We start from the raw sequence: 26,369 nt of genomic DNA on the forward strand, positions 1-26,369 counted from the left end.
CGCTGTTATGAGACTATATGAGACCGTTGTTGGCAGATTCAGGAGCCCTGAGGGTTTCTCGGATTCGATCCATAGCACCACTGGGGTTAAGCAGGGTTGTCCTCTCTCTCCGACGTTGTTCATGTTATATATTGATGAGCTTAAAGACTTCCTCCGGAGGTCCTCGCTCCTTGGAGATGGCTACTATCTTCACCAAGTTCTGATCCCCATCCTCTTTGTCGATGATGTGGTTCTCCTTGCTTCCGCTCCAGACAATTTACAGAGGCTTCTTGATGGCTTGGCTTCCTTTTGTGATCAACAATAGCTTGTGGTTAACTTGAGTAAGACTCAGGCCATGATCTTCAATTGTTTAAAGACTTCCCATCTTCACTTCTTTTTTCAAGGTCAAGAGATCGAGATCACTACATCCTATACTTATCTGGGGGTTAAGTTTTTCGAACCACGGTTCAGTATGAGACCAGCTATTCAACCCAGAGTTAATAAGGGTATGGATTCTCTTGATTTGCTTGAGAAATAGTGTTTCAAGCACCACTTCCAGGATACCTCGTCCAAGTTATCTCTCTTGGACTCTCTTGTGAGGCCAATTGTTCTTTATGGGTCTGTGGTTTGGGGCCCATCTTTTCTTGGTTCTGATTGGGCCTCGATCGAGCGGGTTCAAACTTTATTTTTGAGGTGCATCATTAGATGTCACAGATTCACTTCTCATAGTGTCATTCTTGCTAAGTTGGTGCTCATCCTTTCAGTCTCTCAGCCATTTTTTATTTGGTTTGGTTCCTCCATCGTCTTCGTGGTTTTGCGGATCATGCTAGTGATTGTGATCAATACTCCTATTTAGCTTATTGTCTGTTTGTGTCTACTGTTGAGTCTAGTTCTCGTGCACGTTGCTGGTATGCTCAGGCCTCTTCTCTGCTTGGGTCAATTGGGATTGATATTGACCGCCTCCCCCACTTTTAGTTCTCATTGGATGCCTCGACTCATCTTCTCCCCTCTTGGCAAGAGTTGAATGAGCATGTCAAGCTTCACATTTATAGACAGTACATTGCCACTACTTGGGTTAATCCTTGTTACATCCCAATTTTTGACCTAATTTAAAATATAGCCATTGAGGTTCACATGAAGTCAATAAATAGATAATGTAGTTAAAATCCTGTGAAATGGCAATATGGTTAGTCGTTATAATTTCAAAATGAAGATAATAAGTTAGTTGATCATTTGTCACGAATTCATGCAATTGAGAAAATAGTTAACCGTTGTGATTAATTATAATTAAATAATTTATTATGAAAATATAATTTAACTACAGAGAACTTCCTTGCAGGAAACACGTTGAAGGGGTGGAAGCATTGTCAGAAAAGAATTAGGAACAGGAGCATCACCATCACTGGGAAAATGGGTTCAGAACCTAGCAACTTGAAACAGAATACATCTATGGTGTAACAATTGGTTTTCTACTAACTATTTTCATCATTAAACTATTTGATTTATATTTCATATTCACATGACATAGAATTCAAATTAACGATTTAAAAACTGAAATTAAATCTACATTGCTTTTCTATTCAAACAAGTTTAACATTAACTATTAATTGATATAATCAGCTGAAAATAAATCTAAACTAATTATAGATTACTGAAAATGAAAATTTAATTACTATGCTCTTCAATAACTAACTAGATTTTCACTAACCTTTCAGTAAAAGAAACTACAGCTTGAAAAGAAAATTTACTAAATTTTTAGATAAGAAAGAACATACTACTTTTAGTTGAGAATCTTTCTAACTGGTTGTCCAAGCTCTGACATTGGTGAGAGGAGAAGCATTATCATAGGCTTAACCTCCCAACCGCAAACCTTTTTACTTATCCCCACAAGTTCTAATTAAATAGAACGGCCCTCCTTACCCTGAGGTCGAGCACGAGATGTTCATTGATCCAGCCATCGAAGTATTCAGGTGGGTTGAGGTCCCAACAGTTATTCGGAAGAATAACTCCAGCATCAAGACAACAACACGATCAATTTGTTGTGGCAAGCACGCCTTTTTCCACCCTGGCCAAGGATTTCAAGATGTGGGTTTATAACCCGATCTCCACCACTCAAGCTTGACAACTAATTTCAAAAGTGGATTTGGCATCAGCTAATTTCATTAGATTTTATTTATATAAAAAAGGTTACTGATTTCATTCATGTGTTTTCTTTTACAGGTTCATCTACACCTCCTGATCTCCACCACTCAAGCTTGACAACTAATTTCAAAAGTGGATTTGGCATGAGCTAATTTCATTAGATTTTATTTATATAAAAATGGTTACTGATTTCATTCATGTGTTTTCTTTTACAGGTTCATCTACACCTCCTCACCATAATCAGGCCATCAGGCCGATGACTCTTTGGTGCCTAAACATTTGTCTTTATTTGCATATCCAACACCTTCATCACCTCATTCTGGCATTAGCCAGGTGATATCTTTAGTGTTCTCATTACTGATTAACAACTATTGATTCACATCTTTTAGAGTTTAATAGTATAGTTTTCTAATGAAGAATTCTTCAGGCATTACTCATAAAGATTGGTAAATTTAATTGTATTCTGCTTCTACAAGATATTCAACTGAAAGAGATTTGATTTGATAGATGACTAAACTTATTTTAAAGAACTTGCTCATTTTTCATTTCATGTAAATTCAGACTTTTAAAAAAAAATGGTTACAGACTTTCCATTGAGGACGGCATGGTTATCACATAGCTTGGAAAAGGTTAAATCATGATTTGATTCGACTCATAGGTTGGAAAAAATTTATCAAGGTATCAAGGTTGATTCAATACCATACATGGAGAGAATAGAGGTTGACTTAGCATTTAGCATAATAAGATTTTATTTAAGTCGATTCAATACAAAACATGGAAAGAATAAAAGAATAAAAAGTCAACTCTGCACTTTGCATGGAAAGATTTAAAAAAAATAGACTCAGCTATGCATGGTATAAGGGAAAAGAAGAATTTGAGGAACACCATCTTACATGACACACAATTGTTCTGCAGTTGTTTTTTGCTGAGACTGACCCAATGCCTCCTTCCTAGTCTTCCACGACTGTATCACTGTCTTCGGAATGCAAAATGATAATTTTCTGAGTGATGTAGGCATCGTATCAAGCAAGAAACTCAATGAAAACTTGCAAGGAATGAAGTCGGATGACGGGAATAACGGTGTGTCGGAATACGACAAGACTCACATAGATATATTACTAGCTGACCTTATGGCTTCTTTGCCATTACAAGAATTCATTCGAATTCTTTTATCATTCAGTTTAAAAAGATGAATTATGAAAAGAGGGAAAAATTGAAACGAAAAGGAAGATGAAAAGTTTATTATTTAATATTATTTTATCATCTCGGTTAAGTTATAAATATGTATTTGCAAGGTGGCATCATTGGATTAATGATTCTAATGTAATGGTGCCACTTTGTATTTATTTATTTATGATTTTAATTCGAGAGGGTAAAATAATATTAAGTGATATTATTATTTATTAAATTCAATAAAGGCAAGATCTTTGTTTATTTAATAATTATGTTGTTCTTAATTTTTAATTTAGCTCATGCGACTTCCACTAAGAAATTTATTGTCAAGCCCTAATAACCTTGCCATGGCGATTTTTAGGTCAAACCTGTCTTTCATGATGACTGAATCATATGATCATCCCATTCTGATGACCTCGTTTGGTAATGCTTCCCCTCTCTCCGGTCTTTATCTTGTAAACATTTTTAAACAACATTCTTGCCAAAACATCAATTCAAGATTCATAATTTGTTAAGCAAAACCTTCAAGTGATCGTTAGGAAATTCATTGTTCAACGGCTAAAATTAACTAATTCCATTTCATATGAACACAATGACTAAATTTAACTGATAATCAAATCGATGCAACGGCTATAATAAACTGATTCAATTTCACATGAGCATGAAGAATAAATAACGATTATAACTAACATGATATAACAACAGCTATAATAAACTAACTCAATTTCATATGAACATGAAAAATAAATAACGATTATAACTAACATGATATAACAACGGCTATAATAAACTAACTCAATTTCACATGATCATGAAAATTTGGTTCAACGGCTATAAACAGCTTTAAAAATTCTAGGGCAAAAATTGGGATGTAACATACCCACCCCCTTAGGTTTTTCATAATATCAAATTGTATTTAAGGATTAAAATAAAAGAAATGAAATATTCAGTTTCCAGTTTCTGCAAATAGATAAGAATATTTCTGAAAAATTTCATGATAATCTTCCCATGTAGCATTATCTTCTAAATACTGGTCCCATTGGACCTTGCATTGAGTATTCTAAGCGGTTTTACCTCTACCACCCCTGGCTCTCGCACCTGCAACAATTTCCAATCAATCATGTGCTCATGATGATTAACAAACTTCTTAAGGTAAGACACATGGAAAACGTTATGCATCCTGGCAAGGGCGGGAGGTAAAGCAATCCTATAGGCCACTGGGTTAACAACCTCCAAAACTTCAAAAGGTCCTATGTATCTGGGGGCCAATTTAGCATTCTTGCCAAACTTTATAGTACTCTTCTGAGGCTTGACTCTTAATAACACCTTGTCCCCTACTGAGAATTCTCTGGGTGTTTTTTTTGCATCAGCATAACTTTTCTACATGTCGTTTGCTTCTTTCAATCTCTGGTGGATTTGAAGCACTTGTTCTTCCATCTCTTGTAGCATTTCTGGCCCAACAATGACCCTATCCTCTAATTGATTCTAGCTTCTTGGGGTTCTGCATTTATAGCCATACAAGGCTTCAAAGGGAGCCATTTTGACCATAGACTGGTATGAGTTATTATATGCAAATTCAACCAAAGGTAAGCATGTTTCCCATTGATACTGTCGATCCAGGCAATAAACTCTTAGAAGATCCTCTAGTACCTGATTCACTCGCTTTGTCTAACCGTTTGTCTTAGGATGATGAGCTGAATTTATATTCAATTTAGTGCCCAAGGCTGAAAATAATGTTTGCCAAAATCTAGAAGTTATCCTTGTATCTCAATCTGAAATAATTTTCTCTGGAACCCCATGTAATCTGAATATTTCTTTTATGAATTTATGGGCTATCTCGGGTGCTCCATCAGATAAATTCCCTAGAATAAAATGTGCAACCTTAGTCAATCTATAGTGTTATGTCGATTCCTGGTCATAGGCAACCTCTGTACAAACTCCATGGATATTACTTGCCACTTCCATTCAAATACCTCATTTAGGTGCAACAATCTTACTGGGTATCTATATTCCACTTTCACTCTCTAAGATTCTAAACAACTTGCTACAAATTCAATTATCTCTCTTTTCATTCCCTTCCAAAAGTATAAGGGTTTTATGCCAGATAACATTTTTGTTACTCCCGGATGTCCTAAATATGGGGCTGAATGATACTCTCCTAAAATTAATCTTCACAACTCAAGATAATTGGGTACATAAATTCTATGGTGATATCTCAACAATCCATCATCTTCTAAATTAAAATCTGCATATTTGGAGTCTTGTGGATCTCTAATAAGTGCCATGCTGATTTCTTTATAAAATTCATCATGCTCTAAATGTTGTAAGATATGTCTTCTTCGACTTAAAGCATCAACCACCTTATTCTCTTTCCCCTTAATGTAGCTTATGTCAAACTCATAATCTGCCAAAAATTCTAACCATCTCCTCTGCCTTGCATTCAAATTTTGCTGAGTGAAAATATATTTTAAGCTTTGATGATCGGATCGGAGCTCAAAGGGTTTTCCAATTAGATAATGTCTCCACATTTGTAAAGCATGTACTATGGCTGCTAATTCTAGGTCATGAGGTGCATAATTTTGTTTGTAATTCTTCAACTTCCTAGACTCATAGGCAATGACTTGTTCTTCTTGCATTAACATGCCCCCTAATCCTTCACCTAAAGCATCAATGATTACCACAAATGGTTTATGTGGATCAGGTACCCTTAATATAAGTGCAGTAGTCAGTTTTCTTTCAGAAACTCAAAAGCTGATTGACATTTTTCTGTCCAAATAAATTTCTGCCCCTTTCTTTGAAGTGATGTGATTGGATAAGCTATTCTTGAGAAGTTTCTAATAAATTTCCTATAAAATCCAGCTAATCCCATGAAACTCCTGACTTCAGATATGTTTTTAGGTATGGGTCATTCCTTAATTGCTTTAATCTTAGATGGATCTACTATTATGCTTTGTGCTGAAATTATATGCCCTAGGTACTGTATTTCTTTCTGGTAAAAGGCACACTTTGATAATTTTCCATATAACTTATGTTCTCTAAGTCTCTGTAATACTATCTCTAAATGTCTCTGGTGTTCTTCATTTTTAGAATAAATAAGAATACCATCTATAAATACCAACACAAATTTGTCCAGAAAATCGTGAAATATATTGTTCATTAGGTTCATGAAGGCTGCAGGGACATTAGTTAACCCAAATGGTAGCACCGTGAACTCATAATGTCCATACCTAGTTCTAAAAGCAATTTTGTGTATGTCTTCTTCCTTAATTCGCAATTGATGGTAACCTGATCTTATGTCAATTTTTGAAAACACAGTCACACCCTTCATTTGATCGAAGAGATCATCTATCCTGGGTAATGGGTATCGATTTTTGATAGTGACTTTATTAAGCATTTTGTAGTCTATGCACAGTCTCATGGTTCCATCCTTCTTTCTTACAAATAATACAGGGGCTCCCCATGGTGAGACGCTAGGTCGAATCTTCTTATCCAACATATCCTGCAATTGTATCTGCAATTCCATTAGCTTTGTGGTGGTCATTCTATATGGGGCTCTGGATATAGGTTCTACTTCTGGTATTAAGTCTATGGTAAAATCACATTTCTGGGAAGGGGGTAAGCCAGGAAGTTCCTCAGGAAATACATCTTAATAGTTCTTCAAATAGGGATATTTTTCTTCAAACGATTCTTTTAGTTTTTGCTTATTTTCTCCATCTTCATAGATATAATCATCCCCATATGTGGTTTGTCTTGTCTCTTCAAACTTTACTACGAAAATTTCACAGTCTTCCCTTCCATATCTCTTAAGTTGCATTGTTGAGATCTGTTGGGCTCAAATTTCATGTTTGATCCCTGAAATACTTGTGGGTCTACCTCTATCATCCACACAATTGACGGTTTTGACAAGGCATTCCACCTTAGCCTTATGTTCACTAAGCCAATTTATTCCAATGATAATGTCATAAGATCCTAATGGAGCTACATATAAATTCAGTTTTGTAGAGAAGTTTGGAAAATCAACCTGAGCTTCAAACAGGCATTGCTCTACCTTGGCCCTTGACTGGTTTGCATATTCGAGCATCCATGGGTTTGCCATAAAACTAGTTCTTTTTGGAAATCTACTTAACAATCTAGGTGAAATAAAACATTCAGTTGCTCCAGTATCAATGAGTATAGTTATGGGTTTCCATAAATCTTACCCTATGTCTCGATAGGACCTATCTGTTGTTCTGCCTATCTGTTATCCAAGGCTGCGTGAATTTTCTGTTGAAAAACCTGTTGTTGTTGTGGCAAAGATGAGCATTGTGGCTGATTGAGGTTAGGGCACTGTCTCCTATAGTGATTCCCTTTGCAGAAATAACAACCCCCCGGTGGTCCTCTTCCTTCATTATTCTTGTCACTTTTGCTCACATGAAAATTTCCTTGATTGTTTCTGTTTCTGCTACTTCTGTTTTTAGGTTTATTATTCTTAAAGTCTTTAAATTGTTTTCTTGGTGGTCCGGATTCAGCACCCTCTGAATTCCAAGTGGTCTTTCTCTTACTGTCTCGAATAGAATCATCCTTTTTAACCTTATGTTCTTGTCAAACAGCTTTTTCCAAAGCTTCTTCCATAGTTCGTGGTGCAAGGACATCTACAGCTCCCCCTATTCTGTTATTCAGTCCCATAATAAACTTTCTTACCTTTAGATTGGTATCTTGTTGATAGGGTGGTACGTATTTAAGCAATCTCATAAATTTCTCCCAGTATCTATCAACTGACAAATCTCCCTGTTTCAAATTCTGAAATTCCATGAGTTTCTAGTTATAGAAAGTTTGAGGCAGCCACCGTGTCCTAAATATGTCTACAAACTTCTCCCATGTAATGTCAGTAGATCTAATGTTCAATTCCACCTTGGTGTTTCCCCACCAAGTTGCTGCTTCTCCAATGAATTGATATATACCCCATACTGCCTTTGAGGTTTCTAAAAAGTTGCGGATCTCGAAGTATTGTTCCATCTCTGTCAATCATGCCTCAGCTTCTTCTCCTAACTCAATACTAGAGAACTTACGGGGTTTAATTTTCTTAATATCTGCTAATAAGTCTGCCACGATTTCCTTTTTCTTGTGTTTATCATCCTGTTTTGGGGAAGGGGTCTAACTATGGCTTGAGACTTCTGTCTTGGCTCTGGGTGTGTCTTGCATTTCCTCTCGATGTTGCCCCATCTGGGCTGCCATCTCGCTCATTCTTCTCTCTATAGTTTCTAGTTTTAATTGTGTTTCTTGTAAAATTTGAAGTAGTAGTTCATTAGAGGATTGATGGTTTTCACACACTATCTCTCGATTTTCTGCATTCTCATTGTTGCTCATGTTGTATTTCAGGTCTTTCACCTGTTAGTTTACACAGTTCAATTTATAGTTTTAGTTTTTTTTTTTCATTGTTCAAAAAGAAAATTTTCATTTCTATTGTTCTAAATTTCTCATTGTTTGCCAATAACAAGCTAAGCAAAAAACAAATTTACAAAATTATATCCATTGCTCAACAAAGCAAAATTTCATTTTCATTGCTCGACAAAGCAATTTACAAGTTAGATCCATTGCTCAACAAAGCAAAATTTTCTTTTCCATTGCTCAACAAAGCAATCTTTATTTACAAAATAGATCCATTGCTCAACAAAGAAAAATTGCATTTCCATTGCTCAACAAAGCAAATTCTTTATTTACAAAATTCCTCTATTGAGGTAGTTTTTACATCCATAGAATTTATTTTTATTTTTGTTTTACAGCTTCTAGTTCTACCCGGTACATGTCTCGTACCATCCACGATCTATGAAAATGGAGGGGATTGTTCTGCTAAGTGTTCCACTCCAAAATTAGTTTATTCCTATATGTTGCCTTCTTGGCAGGGGTCCATCAAATTCTCTCCTTCTTCATACGTTGAACGGCTTGGCTCAATGTTTCATCATCTTGAGGCTCGAAACAGCAAGAAAAATCGTATTTAGTCATATTCTTGATGAGGTAAGGAAAAATAGGATGATGTGTTTTCTTACGAGGTGTCCTACGTACTAGCATCCTGTATTCGTTTTTTTTTCAATTTTTATTAGATTTTTAGGAAGGTGATGTGCCCTAGGTTCAGTGTTGAACCCAGCGCTCTGATACCATGTGTAACAACTGGTTTTCTACTAACTATTTTCATCATTAAACTATCTGATTTATATTTCATATTCACATGACATAGAATTCAAAATAACGATTTAAAAACTAAAATTAAATCTACATTGCTTTTCTATTCAAACAAGTTTAACATTAACTATTAATTGATATAATCAGCTGAAAATAAATATAAACTAATTAGAGATTACTGAAAATTAAAATTTAATTACTATGCTCTTGAACAACTAACTAGATTTTCACGCAACAGTTTATAAAAACTTGGAAAGAGGGCTCAGTCATGGTGGGCAATCAACGTATGGAGGTATCTACGGAGGTGATCGTTGAGGCTTCGGGTTTGGATATGGAGGGCCTCAATTTCTACAGGGAGCGAAAATTGTCTGACCGAGCCGTTGCAGAGTTTGTGGATTCTGAGACTCAGAAGAGCCATCTGTTTAAAATTGGTAAGTCTTACATTAATCCGACCTTTATCTCTCGTCCCTAACGGTTCGTTATGTATGTTATAATGGAGTATTTAACTTTGGATGGGAGATTTACAAAATGTTATGGTTATCACTTCATGCTGGCCAACCATTTTAGGCACAACGTCAAAATCAATTTCCCTTACTATCTGAATCAATCCCTTAGCATTTCTGTTCAAGCTTTACAAAAAGACCCTAATGGCGATCATGTCTGTCATGAGGGTCTAATGGTGCTTATAATGAATGTTCTAAAGTCCAAAGAATTGTGAGGAACAGAGGTCGAATTAAGGATGCGGATTATGATACGGAAGGGAGCATGCAGGAGAAGGGTTACGATTCTGAAACCCAGGATGAAGCTGAAGGGGTGATGTTAATACAAACAAGGGAACTGGGAATAGGTCTAAGAAGAAAAGAAGAGTGGTGGGTCATTCTGACTCTGACAAGGAGAGCGATTTTGTGGAGGATTTAGTAAGGGACTATAAGAAGAAATTTGAGCTTAAAGGTAAGAGGGTTAAGGCGAGTTCGAGGGTGAGGGCTTCTTCCCCTTTGGATGATGAGACCCTGGCCCGTCGACTGGAGAAGAAAAAATATCCTTCAAGGCGCCTCGAGAAAGATTTAGGTGATAAAGGGGAGTCGGGTGATGAGGACACTCAGGAGCAGGGGACACAGGAAGATTTTGATGACAAGTTTGATGTTTCTTCTAGACCTTTGAAAGGGATGTATGGTAATCCGGGGGCTATTCTGAAAGAAATTGGGGTAATGAAAGGCCAAATGCAGACACTTGGTAGGGAGATGCAAGAATTAAGGACGGAAGTTGTGCATGCCAGTAAAATTGCTCGTGGTGAGCGCACTCTCGGCCAACATATTGATAGGCTCATGGAGGTGGTTGGAAGTGTTGAAGATGTTAAAAACTTAATGATGAAGATCCCGCAGTTGGAGGCCAAGAACAAGGCTATGGATAGAGACTTCAATGCGAACCAAGGCAAGGTCACCATGATGGAAGCCAAGATATGTAACCTTGAAAAACTGATAAAACAATTGGCTGACAATGTGGGTACTTTGATTAAAAAATTGGAAATGGATAAAGGCCAAAACTCCCCTTAGGTGGCCAATTGCCAAGGTCCCAATAAGCGCACCAGGGCTCACTCCAAGAAGACTGATGACACGGGAACGAAGGATGAGGTGAAGGCAATGGCGGACAACATGCAGATCCTGGCTAATCAGGCGCTGGATCTGATGAAGGCTACCTAGCTGTGTCTTTACTGTCTTTTCTGTTGTCTTTTAGCTGTCTCTCTGCTGTCTTTTTGCTATTTCTTTCAGCAGTTCTTTCTTGGACCTCTTTTGTGTTATTTCTGGAGGTCTGTTTTGTGTATGCTTCTACTTCCTCTATCTTTTTCTAGCTTAACTTGTTGTACTACGGTTTCGGGTCCTTAAAACCTGCTTTTACTTAATCAAAACTAACTAGATTTTCACTAACCTTTCAGTAAAAGAAACTACAGCTTGAAATAAAAAATTTACTAAATTTTCAGGTAAGAGAGAACATACTGCTTTTAGTTGAGAATCTTTCTAATTGGTTGTCCAAGCTCTGATTTTGGTGAGAGAAGAAGCATTATCATAGGCTTAACCTCCCAACCGCGGACCTTTTTACTTATCCCCATAGGTTCTAATTAAATAGAACGGCCCTCCCCACCCCGAGGTCAAGCACGGGATTTTCATTGATCCAACCATCGGAGTATTCAGGTGGGTTGAGGTCCCAACAATTATTCAGAAGAATAACTCGAGTATTAGGACAACAACACAATCAATTTGCTGTGGCAAGTATGCCTTTTTCCACCCTGGCCAAGGATTTCAAGATGTGGGTTTATAACCCGATCTCCACCACTCAAGCTTGACAACTAATTTCGAAAGTGGATTTGGCATGAGCTAATTTCATTAGATTTTATTTATATAAAAATGCTTACCGATTTCATTCATGTGTTTTCTTTTACAAGTTCATCTACACCTCACCATAATCAGGCCATCAGGCCAGTGACTCTTTGGTGCCTGAACATTTGTCTTTATTTGCATAACCAACACCTTCATCACCTCATTCTGGCATTAGCCGGGTGATATCTTTGGTGTTCTCATTACTGATTAATAGCTATTAATTCACATCTTTCAGAGTTTAATAGTATAGTTTTCTAATGAAGAATTCTTCAAGCATTGCTCATAAAGATTGGTAAATTTAATTGTATTATGCTCCTACAAGATATTCAACTGAAAGAGATTTGATTTGACAGATGACTAAACTTATTTTAAAGAACTTGCTCATTTTTCATTTCACGTAAATTCAGACTTTTAAAAGAAATGGTTACAGACTTTCCATTGAGGATGGCATGGTTATCACATAGCTTGGAAAAGGTTAAATCATGATCTGATTCGACTCACAGCTTGGAAAAGATTTATCAAGGTATCAAGGTCAATTCAATACCATACATGGAAAGAATAGAGGTTGACTCAGCATTTAGCAGAATAAGATTTTATTTAAGTCGATTCAATACAAAACATGGAAAGAATAAAAGAGTAAAAAGCTGACTCTGCACTTTGCATGGAATGATTTAAAAAGAATCGACTCAGCTGTGCATGGTATAAGGGAAAAGAAGAATTTGAGGAACACCATCTTACGTGACACACACTTGTTCTGCAGTTGTTTTTTGCTGAGACTGACCCAATGCCTCCTTCCTAGTCTTCCACGGCTGTATCACTGTCTTTGGGATGCAAAATGATAATTTTCTGAGTGTTGTAGGCACCGTATCAAGCAAGAAACTCAATGAAAACTTGCAAGGAATGAAGTCGGATGACGGGAATAATGGTCAGTCAGAATACGACACGGCTCACATAGATATATTACTAGCTGACCTTACGGCTTCCTTGCCGTTACAAGAATTCATTCAAATTCTTTTATCATTCAGTTTAAAAAGATGAAATATGAAAAGAGGGAAAAATTGAAACAAAAAGGAAGATGAAAAGTTTATTATTTAATATTATTTTATCATCTTGGTTAAGTTATAAATACGTATTTGCAAGGTGGCATCATTGGATTAATGATTCTAATGTAATGGTGCCACTTTGTATTTATTTATTTATGATTTTAATTCGAGAGGGTAAAATAATATTAAGTGATATTATTATTTATTAAATTCAATAAAGGTAGGATCTTTGTTTATTTAATAATTGTGTTGTTTTTAATTTTTAATTTAGCTTATGCGATTTTCACTAAGAAATTTATTGTCAAGCCCTAATAAACTTGCCATGGCGATTTTTAGGTCAAACTTGTCTTTCATGATGACTGAATCATATGGTCATCCCATTCCGATGACCTCATTTCATAATGCTTCCCCTCTCTCTCTGGTCTTTATCCTGTAAACATTTTTAAACAACATTCTTGCCAAAACATCAATTCAAGATTCATAATTTGTTAAGGAAAACCTTCAAGTGATCGTTAGGAAATTCATTGTTCAACGGCTAAAATTAACTAATTCCATTTCACATGAACACAATGACTAAATTTAACTAATAATCAAATCGATGCAACGGCTATAATAAACTGATTCAATTTCACATGAGAATGAAGAATAAATAACGATTATAACTACCATGATATAACAACGGCTATAATAAACTAACTCAATTTCATATGAACATGAAAAATAAATAACGATTATAACTAACATGATATAACAATGTCTATAATAAACTAACTCAATTTCACATGAATATTGAAATTTGGTTCAACGGCTATAAACAACTTAAAAAAATTTAGGGCAAAAATTGGGATGTAACATGTGGGACCTACATGAGCTATTTAAATAAATAAATTGAGAAGCATAAAATAATTGAGTTAAAATATAATACATACCTTTAGAGATTGTTTATTAATTTTTATCTTATCATTATAATAAACACTTACATAAGAACACATAAATATAAAAATAAAATGGCACCAATAAATTATAATAATATAATCTAATGATGTTAGCTCATCAATAGACTTATTTGAATGTATATAAGAACGTATTATATTAATAAAATGAAGTCTATAACTTTTCAACTCCTTAATTCTCTCCCTCTTTATTTCTCTTTTCCCAATCGATTTAATACTTAGAATTCAAATGGGCATATAATCTTTTTAACCAATGGGAGCCAAGAAGTCTCAGCTCGTCCCTTTATATGGAAGCTGAGAGAGGAGTCAGACGTATTGCCTTCCTTTATATTCTCCATATTTTTGAATTCTTAATGGGGTGTTGTTTCCAAATTCCTTTTTAATTTCAATTTTCTTCTCAGTATCTCAATATATTTGAATTTGTCGAACCCCTGTAATTATCAGCTAGTAAATTGATCAACCAAAATGTTATATAATCCTTTGTTGTGTAAGCAATTCTGGCTAGGAATCAGAGACTATGAATAACTTAAGGTGACGTCTTAAGCGGCTGGGAAGAATTGATCGGAGTTCAAAATTATCTAAGCATTGTCAGCTCCTTAACAAGTCATGAGGTTACCATTACAATATTTTCTTTTCTATAGCAGTTAGCTAGACACAGGATCCTCTTATCTTTTGTTTATGATCACCTTTTTTTTCTTTAACTTACTGAATATTCCTTGTGATATATAATGAACTTTCTTCTAACTTTTCATAGTTTCCAGAAACATCATTTAAAGAGTCGAATAGTATCCTTTATGGAGAGTTCTCTCTAATTACTAGACTTAAATGTCCATTGTACGCGGTAGCCTTGCCATTTATATCAACCATCGAGGATTAAGCCATCTGCATTGATATGTCTGTTGTATCTGCAATTGGATTATACTCTACAACATAACTGGAGAGAACAAATCTGAGTTCAAGTTCATCAGAACAATAACAAATACACATTAGATCATGTTATTCAATATCATTTTACAACAGCCAGTTAGGCTCACAAGATTCTTTCTTTCCAAATTTAGTTCAAAGCTACAATATGAGTTTGTTGCATATTCCATGTCTTTTGTTAACAGCCCTCTTCTTTTAACCTTCATAATAAATTAGATACAACCCTTATGGAATCATTTTTCCCAAATGCAATAAAATCTGGAATGAATTAAACTATCTGATGATATTTTTCAAGTAGTCTAAAGAACATAATCTTTCTGGTCACAATTGTGATAAGCATATTAAGCATCGAATCTTTGCGGCAAGATTTAGTTTGATATCTTGTTTGAATTTACAAATTGAACTACTTTAATTTAGCCTCGTTCATGACAGGTAATAACCAAGAACCAAAGTATAGATTATTATGCCATTGGATATTAGAATCAATTCTGGAATCTTTAAGGAACATAATCATGTAATCCACAGGTAGTGAAATGTTAGATGCATGTAATCTTCTTGTATAATTGACAGAACCGGTTGTTCTAAGAATTCCGAGCACCTGGGACTCACCCAGCTGAATAGCCAAGGAAAAGGGTGAAGAGATGAGAGAAAGGAATCTGCAATAACATGAAAATAGTATCAGTTATGACATAACAATGTTTATTATTTTTTTATTTAATAGCTCATGCATGATCCGTTGTTGTAACTCCTGTTGTCAAGTCTTGTGGTGTGGATAAATACCAAGATACTTAGTAGATGACAAATGTTCCAAGTCCAATTTTGGGTAGGGAGGGCCTTTCTCATTAGAGATTGTGTGGGGATATGTTACGGTCCAAGGTTGGGTGGTTAAACCCTTGACAATGTTTCACCTCTCCCCAAGTTGTCAGACGTACAACAGACATAGATAATCTATACATTCCATTGGTTACTAGAAACAGGTATTTTTACTTTTATGATGTATATGCAAGAAGGTAAGATTAATTGAGTTAATTCATCACCTGGATGCGAGAGATAGATTTATGAATTGTTTTTCATTTATATGAATATCGTATATGAGCATATTTTCTAATCTTGAGTTATTGCCACAGTTAAGTAATCGGAAGGAAAGGAATGATACAAAGGTATCTGAAGCCTTAATTGATTCAGTGGAAATTGGAACCCTAAATGATACAGTGGTATCGGAAGCCCTAATTGAATCAATGGTATCAGAAGCCCTAAGTGATGCAATGGTATCAAAAGCCCTAAATGATCCAATGGTAATCGATGCCCTAATTGATACAGTGGTTTGTGATGCCCTAATTTTATATAGTGGTTTTTAATAGTAATTGTCATTTGATTTTGATATAGCGGTATTGGATGGTAGTCGTTATATGATTTTGTTATAGTGGTATTTGTGGACTAATCTAGGTGATTGCAAAAGCCTTCTTACAATGATTTATCGATTCAAATTCCCTGGTATGTGGATTTAAATTTCTATAGTAAATTCCTTGATGGTGTTTTAAGTTCTTAGTTAAGAAATTTTGTCTAACTGATTTTAACGGTAAATCTCATTCACATGAGAATCACTGATATAACTATCTTCCTATGAAACTGAAGTAATAGCTATTTTTTTTTTGAGTATGTTAATTGTTAATTAAGACCCGAGAAAAATGTATGTTACAATCCTCTTGGTGGGTTACGCCCATGGATGTCCTTTTACATGAAGCACTTTTTGGAGATGTTTGATGGGATTATTGTTCGTCCTAGCTACCTTTCCCGGAGGTGGTCTCATGCCCTGCGTATCTCTTTAGGGTACCTTTCCTGGAGGTGGTCTCATGTCCTACATATCTCTTTAGGATCTTTCAGAGTTGGTTCTCACCGTCTTCAAGTTCAGACTGACCATCATATTGACAATGGAGAGCGGATCTGCAGGCTTTGTACTTTGGGTGAGGTGGAGACTGAGAGTCACTTCATTTTTCATTGCCATATATATTATGAGATCAGAGAGAGATTTTTCTGTCTATTCCGGGAGTGCTTCTCTCTCTATGATTTTTTCAGCTACCATGATCAGCACTGTCTTGCACTTTATCTTCAAGAGGCCACTATGCTCTATGATAGCACGATCCAGTCACTGCTTCTGCATCAGCACTTGTCTACTCAGCTCATTACCGCCTTTTTCACACCATTATCTCCTTTGCTTGGTGTGAAAAGGCCTTCTAGCTCCACTAGATCTACCAAACATTCCAAATGCATCAGACCCCGTACCCGTTATTTGCACCAGTGACACTCCTTTATGAGTGGCCACGAACAGAGCAGGGCCATTACTCATCGGCATGCATATCATTCAGTGACTGATTTCTTTTAGCCTAGAAAGGACTCCTAGTCTCTCTTGGCCTCCTCTCTAATTCTTTGTTTGCTTTCTCTAGTTGTTGTTTGTATTTATTTTCGGACACCTTTGTGTGCTCTTGCTGCTGTCAACCTCATTGTTGTAATCCTCCAGACCCATAGACCTTTTGTTGGTCTTTTATTGGACATTAATATCATTATCTTGTCTTATCTCAATCTGAGATTCTGATTTGTTCAAGTATCTTTTGCCTTAACATGGAGAAAAATGCCCAATCTGTACTGGGGTGGTTTCATATGATCAGAGAAGAAATCTCTGATTGGATCAACGAATATCAAGATGTTTTTTTTTTTACTTTTCCTTTGCAAAACCCCAATCTGTGCCTAGAAATTTCAGCTATTTTTTCTCATGGAGGATGTATTAACTAACAATTAAGTGTCGAGACCATAAATAATGTATTTGAAAGCCAGCCTTGGTTTTGGCAGAATATATGTACCTTCAACCGCAGGAGATGATCCCTTGACCACTTCACATCACTCAAAATTTTGTACCATTTTTTTAAATCACTTTATTATTTAGTGATTTATAATTAGTTAAGCAAATTTTAGTAGTTTCATCTTATATTTCAGACTTAGCAACACCAAACACCCAAAATGTAAATCCAAGTGATTAAAATGGTTATTGCACTCAATAGAAAGTAATAATATTTCTGTAGGTACCTTGAGTGATCCTTTAAATACGTTTTTCCTAACAGAATCCATCTAATTTGGGTCAACCAACCCAGGTTCCTCCATTCATTACAACTCTTTTCTACTAAATTTCAGTTTAATTGAATCACCAAAACGAATTTACTGATGTTGCCTTTAGAAGCCATCTGAAAATACAAAATGTAGAAAATGTTCAGCAGAATGAACATGGAATTCTATGATAACCTTAAATCCCTCGGTTAACTGGGCATTTGATTCGAATTCATGATCTCGTATGCAAGCAAAAAAGAGCTTCATTTGAAAGAAAAAACTTCAATGTTAGAACAAAATCATCGTCTGGACGTTATTTGCTGCAGAGCTCCTGTTGACCGTGCCAACGTCACTTTATTATGAAGTCTGCTGGATTCTAGATCTGTCATAAGATGAGGAAGAACCCACGGATGAATCTTGTTTAGCTAGATTGTGGGTAATGGTAGACATGCTTTTTTCTTCTACTTTTTTTCACAAACACCTGAGTTTCATCTGAAGGCGACATTTTATCCACTGAACTCGTCTCTCATACAGAAGACTCCAGCTCCAGATTAACATTCAGTTCAGAGATAGGCTTCCAAAATTGTGGAGAAGCTTGATCGGAGGGATTCGAACTTCTGCAAAGTGATGGCTTTAGCACACCATCATTCTCGCACTCCATTTCAGCTGGGGCTGCGTTAATGGCATTTTCCTCAACAGAATTAAAAACCCCCTTGCTCTGTATATTTCTAGAAGAATAATACATCACAGCCCCGATTACCAAAACTATGGCAAATGCACACCCAAGTGCACAATGGACATTGTCTCTATGTTATCTTTGTCATTCCACAGTCCTATTTATGATCGCTACAGATCATAAATAACATCTGCACACAATTGTGTGGTTGATAAAATCTAGCAAGCACTTAATGATGATGTAACCAAAACATACTAGGTTACTGTTCCACGCAAAATGCTAGTTAGAGCTTAGCACAAATGTTTTATGAGCAAAAGGGTTTATACATATAAGCCCCGATAAATCTATTTTAAATTCAGATTCTCATTCCTTCTTGACACTCTATTTTCTTCCTGTCTTAAAGCTAATATACAAATACTACATTCAGGTATTTACTTTTTAAAGACAAAACTGATGAATATTACATTCAGGCATTTACTTTTTACAGACAAAACTGATGATGCAATGATAAATCTATACCACAATTCAGACTAATATAAAGAATGTGTAATTCCTTTAGTAGCTATTTGTGTGCAAAGACAGTCCTATGGTTTCATGTAATAAACCTACTTCTCAAACAATACCAAAATTTTATCAAAGGAAAATAACTTCAACATCAGCATTTTAATGAAGCCCTAGAGATTTGACATAAATTCCCTTCCTAATATTCTCAAAACAGGCACCCCAAGGATCTTTTATCAAGGAAAACCTTTACCAGATTTTATGATCGAGAAAACAAAAGCAATGGTCCAAAAATATCAAAAATTGGGAAAATCAAGGCGAAAGGAAATTTATAAAATGAGTTAAAATAAAGGTTCAAGTTTACTAGCTATTTGGATGCACCCTTGCTAATTTCCCAATATCACAATCTTCCCAAAAAATATCAACTTTAAAATTACTGATTTTTAAAGCCTTTATTGGCCCATCAAGCAATCACACTTTTTCTCTAAGAAAGAAATTAATCATCAACTTTGGTGATAATGGAAAAGCTAAGACTGTAAGCCAAAAAAAATCCCCAGGTGATTGCATGTTTGATCAAATCTAGCAAGCAATTAAACGAAAATGTAACAAAAAACTTACAATAACAGAAGTGCCCCCTAGTCCTCGATGATTGACAACAACAATCTTCCATCCTTTCTTAGCAAGAGCATAAGTGATGTGCTTCACATACTGGATTCCAATACAAAAGAATATGCATGTTCATGTCAAGGTAAAAAAAAGATGCCTAACATTCACTTCGAAAATTCAGTAATGTCAAAAACAACAAAACCTTGTCCATTTAATAATTTATTCATTAATTCCTTGATAACCAACTTGCAGAATCATATAATTTGAAAATGATGCCTAACAAAGGGCCATAAATTTGGATAAACTAATTCACATTAGACTGTGATCAAAGAAAAGAGATTATTTCATTCCATTTTTTTTCTTTTAATCGTATAACAAATTTCATAGAATATAATGATGCAGGTTTTAGGATATCCATCATTCACAAGAAACAAATCAAACACAGAAGATAGAAGATGCGTGAAAGTGGAACAGACAAGTTTGAATAGTGGTAACAAATACATTAAGACCAGCAACAAGGTATGGCATGACAATAAGGAGTTACCAGTTCAAACTTCAAAGTTTCAAAGAGACTCAAATTTTCAATTAACTTTGCCTCACCTTCAACTTCCTCAAATTTTGCTTGAAATTGTCAATTACAATTTAAAATAAATAAACTCTATGTTATAAGTCCTACAGTGGCACAAGACGGTCTGGGGTTTATTCAGGGCTTGCCCCAAGTACCTTTTGGATCCTGAATCCAGGAAAGACCTGCAGCAAACAGAAGAACACTCACAAGACGGGAAATTACAAAAAATTAATGTAAAGCCAGGGTTTTACAAAGACGACCCACAGGATTACTAGGCTGCCCAAGGCAAACCATAGATGAAATCAAACAGGGCCCAAGGAAAAACACTTTTTTTAGAACAAAAGAAGATTTACACAACAGGAATTTACAAAAAGTTAATGTATATCCAAGAAATTACAAGAGAAATGGTTTAAATAATGGATTAACTTACATTTATTTTGTAACTACAACTGCCATTTGCTGAAGGAATATTCTCAAATGCTTGTTCAAAAATGACAATATAGCATAGCATGATTATTATAGATATAGCAGATCAATAATTATTATAGGCATAGCATGCCAAAATACTATGTTATCCAATCTACCTGCAGACCAGCTGTATTTGTGTCATCCCGGTCCAATCCACCTATGAATACAGGCGGAATGAGGTTGGATTTGTCTTATATAGGCCCAAAGGAGCAGAGTGAGGAAATATATGAAAACAGTACCAGTTAGAATGAGCTCCAGGGTGTACAGCTAATCAATCATGGGGCCAATTGCTCCGCATGAATGCCATTGCATAGTATAGGGAAAACAAGTGTATGGGAAAGTTTGGCTTCTGGGTGTTGGATAGATATGGTATGAAGTACCTGACATGAACTCTAGCTAATAAGGCCGAAGGTCTACTACTACAATGCCCAGTTTCACCACAGGGTTTGGTGTGCCAAAGCTCGAACTCCAAGCCCATTAAGAGAGGTGGGGAAGGCAGTGAGGCTAAGTTTACAATTCCCACCCAATCCATGGAATGCACTATAATTCCCGCCCAACAAAAACAACTATTCCCTCCCATACTTCGATGCGCCCATACCAACCAAAGAAAAATTTGAGGGAACCCAAGTGAATCCTGAACAGCACATAGGAAAAACTAAGAGGGGTGGATGGGAGGATGAATTGGAAAACTTTTAAAGTTTTGACATCATAAACACCGCATAAAAATAAAAAAGAGCAACCATCAAAAGTCTAACACCAAATTTCTTGTCGAAAACCATTACAGGTAAAAACTAAAAAGCCACAGCATACAATAGCTTTCATTAACGCAAGAGGAACCAACCCAGATAACATAAGTGACCACCAACACTTAACAGCTGAAGCACCAACTCCAGTCAGCTGAGGCAACAACCTCAGCTTGAGCACCGGCTCAAATTAGGAACTAAAAATGAACTACAAAAGTCTGAGATGAAATAACAGCACTAAGAAAAATAAACAACATCAACTCAATCCTCTTCAAAATGTCACACCACATTCTTATCATCATCAACTCATTTCACTTAGCAAATATGATCGCCAGAAAATATGTGAAGCTACAACACAGCATCCATGATCTCATATATCTTCAAAAATTACACATCTGATAAAACACTTATGAGTCCTTAGTCACTGTCACCACTCCCCTTTTTACTTTGCACTAATCCTTTTCACTCCAATTCAGTAGCAAGGCATTGTATCTCACCATATGAAGCTTGACAGAAATAGTATATCTCATCAATGATATAGTGGACAATTTTTCTTCCTTGTTTCAAATGCAGCATAACTCCCCTCACCAATCTCACCTTCGATTACAGCCAAATATCATCAATCACAAAATGTGCTTTTTTGCCATCAAATATACTAACCCGCTCAGTGATAATCAACACTGTACATTACAGTTCTCTTATATATATATATATATATATATATATATATATATATATATATATATATATATATATATATATATATATATATATATATATATATATATATATGTTTTAACACATTAATGGTCTTACAGTCATAGCTCATATGTGTGTGTGAACGCCTATTAATTCCTAATAGTGTATTGATATAATATTATCAAAATCAATTTATTAATTTCTGCAAGCAATATATCATGATGCGTCTCCTTTTACAAACACTGTTAAATAATAAGAACTCATATCATTTCTTTCTAATCATTATCCATCTGATTGGCACCAACATTTATTTTATATTTTCCTCCTTTCTCATTGAATGAGTGAGAGTCCCTTTAAATATAACTAACGGATGTGATAAGTTGTGTACTATGAGACATAACTCTTACATAACAACCACATTGATCCTTTTACTAGTTGTAACCTTTCACATTGGCATGAATAATCATTTTAGTAATCAAGAATGGTTAAGTCACCAATATCTTTACAATGACCACTGCCCATATCATAATGTTATGTAATTCCTATTACCAATCCCGATCAATTTTATCTATGCAATGCTAATATATATCATATTTTATTAATCATTGAGAACTCTACAGTAGTATAGTGTTACTCCTGACACACTCTGAAGTTGGATAACATCTAGACTTAATTTGTCTCTTTGGATAATAACCAAGTGTCTGTGAGACCCACCAAATAGATATTAATCTTTTACTCTTCTTTTAATCGCGATTGTACTCTCCATAAAGAACCAATGGACTTATCATCATACAATGGTATGAGTTTATGTCTTCCTTAATAATTATCAGTGCTTATTCTAATCAGCATCATTTCCTTCTTATCTTCGTTGACGATGATCATTATATTTCTAATGCAAGAGGCACGGTAGATGTGTGACTCCCATTTAGTGAGGTTGTCATTAATCTTTATTGATATTACTTAATCAATGTTCTTGATCTGACATGACACTTCAGTCTTAATTTTTAAACATGCACATTCTTCCTCTTGGAATCGCTGCACATATGTTCTCATTATTGATTCGGTCAATATTATTATTAATATTATATTGATTAATAATATAATGATACTTCTAATCAAATATTATTGACTAATATATTCACTTGTATACAAAATCAAGGATTTAATTACGTGTTTATATTCAAACAATGACTATTTTGAGCAATTTCTATGTACATTAAAATATATTCATATAACAATTACAACTTAGGACAGATATGCATAAATATGTGTGTGTTATGCATTGTTTGTTGTATGGTCTAAGATACATATAGAATAATGTATTTGATGAATAGTCCTTAATAAGTTTATATTGGCAATTATGTAGAACAATTAGATTTGCAATATGTCTATCAATTTTCTACAACCAACCATGAGGTCAAGAAAGGAGAACAAGGAGGGAGAAACTGCTATGAGATCCTCTTCTAAGCCAATGAGACCAAGGGGTGCAAGGAATGCCCCACCCTTGGGCTAAGAAGGGAAGGACACCACTGACCCTCTATTGTGACTTCCCTGCTAACCTCAACAATGATTGTTTATTGGAATGGATCCAATGAAATCTCAATCACAAATGGTCGGTAAGGTGACATGAGTAGAGGGCACAAAGACAAGTGCCATCACCAAGCACACCACCTCATTAAGGATGGATGGTGGAAGGCCACACGAGGCCTAGAGGGATGCTATATCCACTCTTGGGCTTAGTGTAGACAATCGCTTTGAGTATCCGATTGTGATCTCTTATCCAAGTTGCTATGAGTTGACCTAAATAATATATTATAGATATTACATTATTAAGATGATTATGAATATATGTTCTCTAACCCTAGTAGTAATTATTGATATTATGTATTCTTGTTTATGATTGCCTAACATGAATTCAGTATCTCAAAAAAGATCTATCTTGTTCAAAAAATTTAATCGATAAATGGCATCTCTAATTCTATTGCACTTGCTTGGCTTGGAATTGTTAATTTTTAGGGCAAAACCTACAGCATTCATAATAGAGGACATTACAAGTGGTATTAGAGCAACGTTCCTACCAGCCTGAGAGAAAACAAAGGTTAATGCAACTTAGTCAAAAGGCTTTATGGACTTTACAGAGGGAAAAGAAGAAAATTACAATGAGAAAAGACAATGAAAGAGGTGAAAAAATGGAACAAGAATTTAGGACCTTTATGGAACAAACAACCCAACCCTACAAAACATAAACACCACTATAAGTACTCTTAGACCTAACCAAAGGAATGAGACATGTTACTTCTAGCCAATCAAAAGTGACAAAAGAACCACCTTGGCATCAACCCCAAGAACTACTAAGCCTCCCTTCTTAGCTAGGGACAGCCAGCAAGAGAAAATGAGGAGATTAACACACCCAATCCCAATATGAATGAACTTGCCAAAACATACGCAAGGCTTGACCTTGAAGTCAAGAGCATCCGATTCATGGTATATTGTGAGGTTGAAGTACAAAGGAATCATAGAAAGAAGGGATTTAAACTAATCAAGGTCTACAATGCCAAGTACGAAAACTCACCATTCCTAATTTTGATGAGTCAAGGTAAATCATAGACCATGCATAGATCCAAAAACTACAAACCTACTTGACCATTAGCCTCATGTAAGAGAAATCACTTTGCCATATTGCATCTAGAAGGACTTGCCATGATTGGTGGCACTGTAGCTTATCACCCAAAACCATTGAAGCATAAAGACCTATTATGCCTTCAAGAAAAAACTCATTGAGAGGTTTGACCAAAAATATCCCCAAAGATACTTTAAAGTGTTAACAAGGAAAGAAGGAACTCTGGAAGATTCTAGAAAATTTTCCAAATACTAGCAATCATGGTACCCAGAATATCCAAGCAAAGGGTCACCAAACTATTTATAGAGGGTTTGTCGGATACTAACAATGGCCTAGTAAGTGCCTTTTACCCTACCACATGTTGGTTCCCAAAATCGCACATTAGAATCCTACGAGTCTCACCAACTCGATGCTGGGATATCCAACTGCTTATGGCCAACTTGACAGAAGTAATCAATGCAATCCAAATCACCTAGGCTTCTGGCTTTGCAAGGCCATGGCGAGTGCACTTGATCTTGGACAACAACTTAGATCCAAGATCTGTACTACAGATTGGTTAGAATACGAATGTAATGAAAGCTTCCAAAATGGCAAGAATTATAGAAAGCTTCTAACTTGCAAATTATGAATTAGTAATAATAAATGAATGTGTGAATGTTTTTTAAAAATAAAAATAAGTATAGATTAATGCAACAAATGACTATATTAATTCTTCAAAGAAAAGATAAAAAACAATTGCCAACATATGGATTATGAATCAAGAGTAATACAAAGACCAGTGCTTAATTAAATGGGAAAACAGAGTCAACATAATAAGTTGAAACGTACAACTTTATAAAGTTCAATATACTTAAACTATAAACAAATTAATAATCCAGACGCTATGGATCAATTATGCAATTTTAAATTAGTCTAGAATGCGCTTTAACTCCTGGAGAGACAAACTAGACACAGTTATGGAAACAATTAAATATTTCACAATATCTATGTTTATCAAGTCTAAAATGCAATCATGATCCAATCCACTTATTCGAATCTTAATATATTTATAGAAATTAAAAATAATTATAACAGACACAACTTAATAATATTTCAACTCTAAAAATTAAAATAAATAATTATGCCGAGAATAAAATTGCAATAAAGACACTCCTTACAAATGATCCATCTACTGCAAATTTATCTAGAACCGCACAAAATTTACCCAATAATTCAAATCCACGAGCTTTGTTCAATCACTCCATCTTTGCCGATAGAAAAATATAATATGTGCTTATATAACTTGGGTATGTAAAAGTTGTATATAAAAATGAATTGTATTTTGTTTTGATTATAGACCACCAAAGGGTACGTGGATGAAAAGGCATTTCCCTCCAAAGCAGCTGCCTATACTGAACAAAAACAACTACCCGAAAACACCATGTAATTATGAGTTCGTCCAAAACATGTCTATTTTTAGTAAAATGATAAAATAATCCCAAACTGCCTTATGTCGTTGCAGGTGAATCACGCCACTTAACCTGGTCGATGGCTTTAGTTTTCACTCAATGAAGACACCAGCGCGTGGATATTCCTTGGACACGCATTGCAACCTGTGCACTCAATACACCCTCATCGCTCACATCCTTTGGAATTAGAAGC

General features: G+C 35.3%; 1 protein-coding gene across 1 annotated transcript in view; it reads right to left on the reverse strand.

Moving 5' to 3' along the window:
• The window catches only part of LOC149554843 (medium-chain fatty acid ethyl ester synthase/esterase 2-like), a 203,310-nt gene that overhangs the window by 153,425 nt on the left and 23,516 nt on the right, over window positions 1–26,369 (reverse strand). The window contains exon 5 of the mRNA XM_089828856.1: window positions 19,643–19,732. Within this exon, the coding sequence (XP_089684982.1) occupies window positions 19,643–19,732 (90 nt within the window). The remainder of the gene's footprint in view (window positions 1–19,642; window positions 19,733–26,369) is intronic.

This window comes from Cupressus sempervirens, chromosome 5 (assembly GCF_028749045.1).
Source record: "Cupressus sempervirens isolate cs-2001-9-10 chromosome 5, ASM2874904v1, whole genome shotgun sequence".
Lineage (NCBI taxonomy): Eukaryota > Viridiplantae > Streptophyta > Pinopsida > Cupressales > Cupressaceae > Cupressus > Cupressus sempervirens.